The sequence below is a fragment of the Pezoporus flaviventris genome, unplaced genomic scaffold (genome assembly GCF_033815535.1).
Source record: "Pezoporus flaviventris isolate CSIRO_AGI_PZ_B2104156 unplaced genomic scaffold, CSIRO_AGI_Pfla_v1 ptg000013l, whole genome shotgun sequence".
Taxonomy (NCBI): Eukaryota; Metazoa; Chordata; class Aves; order Psittaciformes; family Psittacidae; genus Pezoporus; species Pezoporus flaviventris.
The window spans coordinates 40,132,617-40,138,616 of NW_026892561.1; the positions used below are offsets into that span (position 1 = coordinate 40,132,617).

Genomic DNA, 6,000 nt, shown 5'->3' on the forward strand with positions numbered 1-6,000 from the left:
TCACCCGTGCTGAGAAGCTGATGCTTTGTGTGCTGGGGGGTGAACTCGCAGCAGTGAGCTGAGCAGTGCTGACTGCCTGGGAAGACCCACGGTAGTGCTTCCTCAGTAGGATGTAGCTGCCTTTGCTTTCCTCTCCCCTCCCATTCCTCACACTGTTATTGCAGGGCAGCTCACGTGCTGTCAACAGCTTCCTCTTGCACACAAACCTGTAATGAAACAATTCCCTACATTTACTGTTGTGCACTAGCAAGAGGTGCTTATTTCTGCATGCTGCGATTAATACTGGTCTTCTCTGAACAGTGGCTGAGGGGACAAAATGTTGCAGTGGTGGCAGCATCTCTTCAGTGGCTGGGGCAACTGTATTTGGGCAGTGACAAAGTGCCTGAGCAAAAGGCTAATTCCCTGTTCCTCAGGGTTTAAAGGCTTTGTGCAGATCTCTTTGAAGTCAGTGAAGGACTTCTGTTACTGCAGTCGGCTATAAATCTAACCCCAAATGCTCATGTAATTTACAGTGTGTGTTAGTCTTTTGTTAGCTGGCTTGTGAATATGAAATGGGGGTGAGCTAAGCTTTGGAGAATATATTGAATGTGCAGATTTGCACACTGATCTTGGTATTTTCACATCAATATGACTGTGGGTGTATGTCAAAATACCCCACAGTCTGTTGAAAACACATTCCTCTTTGGTCTTGTATGTGCTGTTTGTACGTATTTAGTTGGCCCTGTGAGCTCTGAGGTTTTCTTTTAAGTTACTCTACAGTACTTTAGGGAACTCAACTCTCATCACTAATAAAATAAAGCGAAACACTGGTAGGTCTTGCCTTGTGAACAACTGTTCTAGCTGTTGTGTTTCCCACTGTTCAAAAAACATAAAGCTTTATAAGATATAGCGTATTCCCAGTTCAAAGAATGAATATTTATAGGCAAAGAATAACACTGCCCGTATTGAAATGTCAGTGCTATAAAACTGCTTTTTTGGCAGGCACAATTAAGCCACACAGACTTTCAATAATGTTTTGTAAGCTTTTTCTTTAATTATGCTTAATTTTGGTCTCTGAGTTTAACAAAACCTATGAAGCTCGCAGCAAAATACTTTTATTATAAAAAATTTTGTTTTATGGAATACAAATCCTGTATTCCATGTGGATATGATTTTTTTAAATGTGTTTAAATATGGAAATTGCTTTTTTGCTGTTGCATTTATTAAAGCATATACAAAATAAAAATAGCTGATACCATATGCTTAATACAGAATTTTGAAGAAATTAGTTTGCAAAGTGCATGTGACTATTCTTTTTTTTTTTATCCAAGCACCTTCAGTAAAATGCACATGAAGTTATAAGACATCAAGCCAGAAGCATGAGATTCCGTCTCAAGCAGTTACTGCTGCAAGAGACAAATAAGGAGCAATTTTGCTTACACATAGTTGCTCTTAAATGCATCATTCTGATAACAGCAATATCTGCATAATTGTATTTATGTGGCATTGATCTCTCTTTTCTACAGAAAATCTGTTTTTCCAGATAAAATATTCTTCCATTCAGCTGTAAGTGGGAGAAAGCCTCTTTAGCAGCTGCACAGATTCATGGGAATGTTTCTGCACAGGCTTGATACAGAATTTTGATATGGACTTCTGAGTGAATTTGATTTTTGGTGAACAAAATAAAGTAAGAGCACTAAAACCACGTTGCTTTACTGTGCAGGTTAGATAACAGGGTATTTGCTCAAAACAGTTAGACAGAAAACCCCAGAGATGATATGATTAAACTAAGGTAAATTTATTAACAGATTTTTCTAACAGCGTATTTTCTTAAATTGATGTAATAATATCTCAGCCCTGCTCAAATATGGAGTTTTGAACAGCTTTGAGCTATCCCTGTCTTAATATTTAAGTAGAAACAGCAGAAGAGCTGGATAAACAAGATCATTTTGGAAAAAAACATTCAAACAGTTTAAAATCCTCTGCCATGGCCATGCTTTTCTGGCCCCCTGCAGCCTTGCATTATCAAACTGAGAATGTCTCAGTCTCCCTGGTATTAATGTTTGAAATAAGATACAAATAAATCATCTGAATAAAGTAGAAAGAAAAAAAAAGTGGTTGGTATTGCAGCTGCCTGGGGCCTACTCCGCTGGCCCTTAGACTCCTAATATGAGCTTAGAGGTACAGTTATGGGCTCTAAAGCTGGGCTTTACATGGGAGAGAGTGAAATCCCTTGAACTCAAGAGACTGAACGTTATTCGTATCCAGGCTTGAAAGATGAAGTCAGCATCTGGAAAAGAAAGTATCTGCAAAGCAGTTTGAAAACTGTTTTCTGGAAGATGATGGAGGAAACTGGGGAGTTTGCTGGGGTGGTGGGATAAGGTGGTGCTTTCTTCCAGATAAAGTTCAGTTCCCTGGGCTGGCAGGAAGTAATGCTGGAGTCTGCTCTCTGTGTTTCACTTGTCTTTGCTCTTCTTTTCAGGTTACATATTTGGGTAAGGTTTCCACAACAGGGATGCAATTTTTGTCAGGCTGCACAGAGAAACCGGTCATTGAATTATGGAAGAAGCACACGCTTGCTAGGGAGGATATTTACCCAGCTAATGCCCTTCTGGAAATTCGCCCTTTCCAAGTCTGGCTGCATCATCTGGACCTCAAAGGTGAGGCAACAGTCCACATGGATACCTTTCAGGTAGCACGTATAGCCTACTGCACTGCTGACCACAACATCAGCCCAAACATCTTTGCTTGGGTCTATCGGGAGATCAACGATGACTTGTCCTACCAGATGGACTGCCATGCTGTAGAGTGTGAGAGCAAGCTGGAGGCTAAGAAGCTGGCCCATGCCATGATGGAGGCCTTTAAGAAAACTTTTCACAGCATGAAAAGCGATGGTCGGATCCACAGGAACAGCTCGTCAGAGGAAGTGTCTCATGAATTTGAGTCTGATGATGGCTGACTGAACTCAATCATGGTTCAGCAAAGGCAGAAATGGCCCAGGGAATGAGAGCTGATAGCTGAATAAGTAACAATTGAAACTGGGGAAGGAAAGGACTGCCAAACAGTTCTCTGACCAGCTTTTTAAATCGAAAGAGCAATTCAGTACCTACAGATACGCATCATTAAAGTAATCACATTGAAATCTGCTGCTGTTGTAAAAGTGAGAAAAAAGCTCCCTCCCCCATTTCTATCACCCACCCATCACTGTCCCTTTCTCATCTCTGTAGTTCAGGTGCATACCATGAAGTGGAGTCATTCCTGTTTGTTTTATAAGGCTGGTCAGGCAATTTTATTAGTTGCTCCCCTGGCATTACAAGCTGGGGTCTGATGCTGATGCACAAGAGCAAGTAGACCTGGAAAGCCCTAATGGCTCCTGAAGAATCTTTCTCCATGATGCATCACAAAAATTCTTTGACCGCACGTAAGCTAAAACAGCCATACATAGCCTTTTAGACTAATGATCTGGCATTCTGCATTTAATTCACATTTCACAGATAAAAGTCAATGCTTTTATGTACTCATTATACCATATGCTATCCTTTATTTTATTCATTGTACCTATTTTCTTAATATAGCTGCTGCCACATCTTTCACCCAACACCAGTAGTTGCAGTTTCAGACTATATACTGCAGGATACCAAAAAGGGGTGGGCAAAAATACTCCATGGCGTATAGGGGTGCAGTGAGCCAGCACCACTATCTGTTCATTTTCCAACCCTGCTATGTTCTGCAGGATGGGGGACCACCGGTAGGAGCTGAGAGACGCTTGGGTCTGTCAGTGTTTGAACTTTGACTTCTCATCAACCTCAGGTCTGAAGTGATACGAGCACAGTAGACTCAACTCCATGTTACTGGTCTCTGCATTGCTGGTTGAGTGGCCCTGGTGGAATGGAGCTGGTAGTGCTTCGCTGCACATACAGGGCTGTGTTACTATAGAGATCAAAGGAAATGGTCCCTTAGGACTCATGTTTGAACATCAGTTCTGGTTGAGAAGCTCATGTTAAGACTCCCGTATCTTTCCTTGTTTGCAGATATACAGTCATGTCTTTCTTAAATGCAGATGTTCAATAAAACTCAAATAAAAGGAAAAACTTGTTTCACTTGATATTTTTAAGGCCAAGAGCAGATCAATAGTTTGCAGGTAATGCTGCTCCTTTGTATGATTTTGTTTGTAATTATGGTAATGTTAGGGGCACTAGGACACCTTACAGAAGCCTTAAGAAGAAGCTAATCAAAGCAGATAGACCTATGTTTGTGTTTTTGTGGGTCTGTAGGTTTGTATGTGAGAGTGTATGTGTGAGTCCATGTTAAAGCATGTAGATTGAGCATGAAAACATTGAAGGCCCACACATCTTGGAAAATATGCTTGTTGCTTTACAATGTATGTAAACGGTTCTCCAGCATAAATGCATTCATACTTTAATAAAAAAGAAAATGTCCTGAGTTAAAGTTTGAGATTTTTAAACTGTCTTTCCAATGCAAACTCTGTGGTTTTGGGTTTTGTGCATGGGTTCTGTGTTCATTTCATTTAGTGGAATGAAAATGTTACTTTATTCCATTTAGTCTGACATCAGTCTCCATGAGAATTACCTTTAAAATTTTTAAAATTATTTTCTTTTAAATATTTAAGGAAATTATTACTGTGAGATTTTTTTTTTTTAAACTTGGCTGTGTGTGGACATGATTTATAATTTCTATTTTATAGGAGGTGGCAGAGATGCCACCCCATGCACATGCCTGGCCAGTTGGAATGAGCTCTGCTGAGTAGGAGCAGTATCTTGCCCTGCTTACAAGAATGGCAGAGTGGCTCAGGTGCAGCATTAGATGGTGGGATGGGGAATGAAACACCAGGCCAACATCTTTCAGAACTGCTTCTCACTGAATCTTTGGATGACCCAGTGTTTGTAAATATGGCTCTAAAAATGTTTTAGTTTTTCTTCCCACATGCTCATTTGGAAGTGGAGGGTCATCTATGGGCTTATATGCTGGTCAGAAAAAAAAACAACAAACCAGAGTCCTGCCATGTATGTATCTGTCTTTCTGACCTAAGGCAAAATCAGGCAAAACCTCCAACTTCTGCTCAGACCTGTAATCATGTGTTGCTTCACTTGCTCAAATGCTTTGCCACCAAAGCTGCTGTGAAACAGCGTGTGAAATTCCTGTATCAACTCAGCCAGATGTTCCTGCTGACAATAGAGAGTTTGACCCTGTCCCAGCTCTTAACTGAGGGCTGGCCAACTGTGGGAGTGGGAGAAGGAAGATAGCAGCAGTGGAGATGCCTCCTGCCTGCCCTACAGAGGACTACGGTGGATGATTTGGGTTTGGGATTTCTACTTCTGCAGCAAATATGTAGATGTGTGGGGTGTGTTCTTGCCATGGGGGTGGGTGTGATCCTTCTGACTGACACAGCCTGCCCTCTCACCAAGCACCAAGTTCCAGCCAGAGCACAACTGGACAGAAATATTGGCATTTCATTTTTAACCATGTTCTTTCCTCTAACATGCTGGGATCTACTGAAAATATCCTATCCCCCTAAGTCTCCTGAAGGTGTGAGTGATGCATAGAACACCTTTGTTGGGGGTTTAGTTGTTCTTTATTTGTTTGTTTGTTTATTTAAGGACAGTGGAAATTTCTGTGAGTAGTGCTGGCTTTATTTGGAAGCAACACAGAGAAAGCATAAACAGAAATGCAAAGTTTAGCTCCAGTGTGCTTTTACTCTATATCCTGAAATGGTGACTTGCTGCTCCCCTTGTCACGTCTGTGACTGGCAGCATCTGACAGCAAGAGCCCTGTGCTATGGCAGTTCTCCCTGCTGTAGCCCATAGCCACATGGCATTACCCAGAACAGGAATAATCTGGGAGTGTGATTTTTAAGCTGCTTTTTCTGCAGGTCATTGTCTACGGTGGTGCTCCATCTTGGGGCATGATGTCATGTTTTAATGTAAGCAGTACCACGGTGCCCTTGCTCAGTGATGGGGATGCAGGTTACACAGCTGTGTTTTTGGACTGTTGTATTTCATG

At 41.4% G+C, this 6,000-nt stretch overlaps 1 protein-coding gene across 3 annotated transcripts in view; it reads left to right on the forward strand.

Annotated features, from left to right (window-relative positions):
* Window positions 1-4,422, forward strand: part of PID1 (phosphotyrosine interaction domain containing 1) — an 87,639-nt gene extending 83,217 nt beyond the window's left edge. For all 3 annotated transcript variants that reach the window (XM_061452980.1, XM_061452982.1, XM_061452981.1), the window contains exon 3: window positions 2,462-4,422. In XM_061452980.1, coding sequence (XP_061308964.1) covers window positions 2,462-2,938 — 477 coding nt within the window. In that variant the 3' untranslated portion in view covers window positions 2,939-4,422. The remainder of the gene's footprint in view (window positions 1-2,461) is intronic.
* Window positions 4,423-6,000: the final 1,578 nt, after the last annotated feature.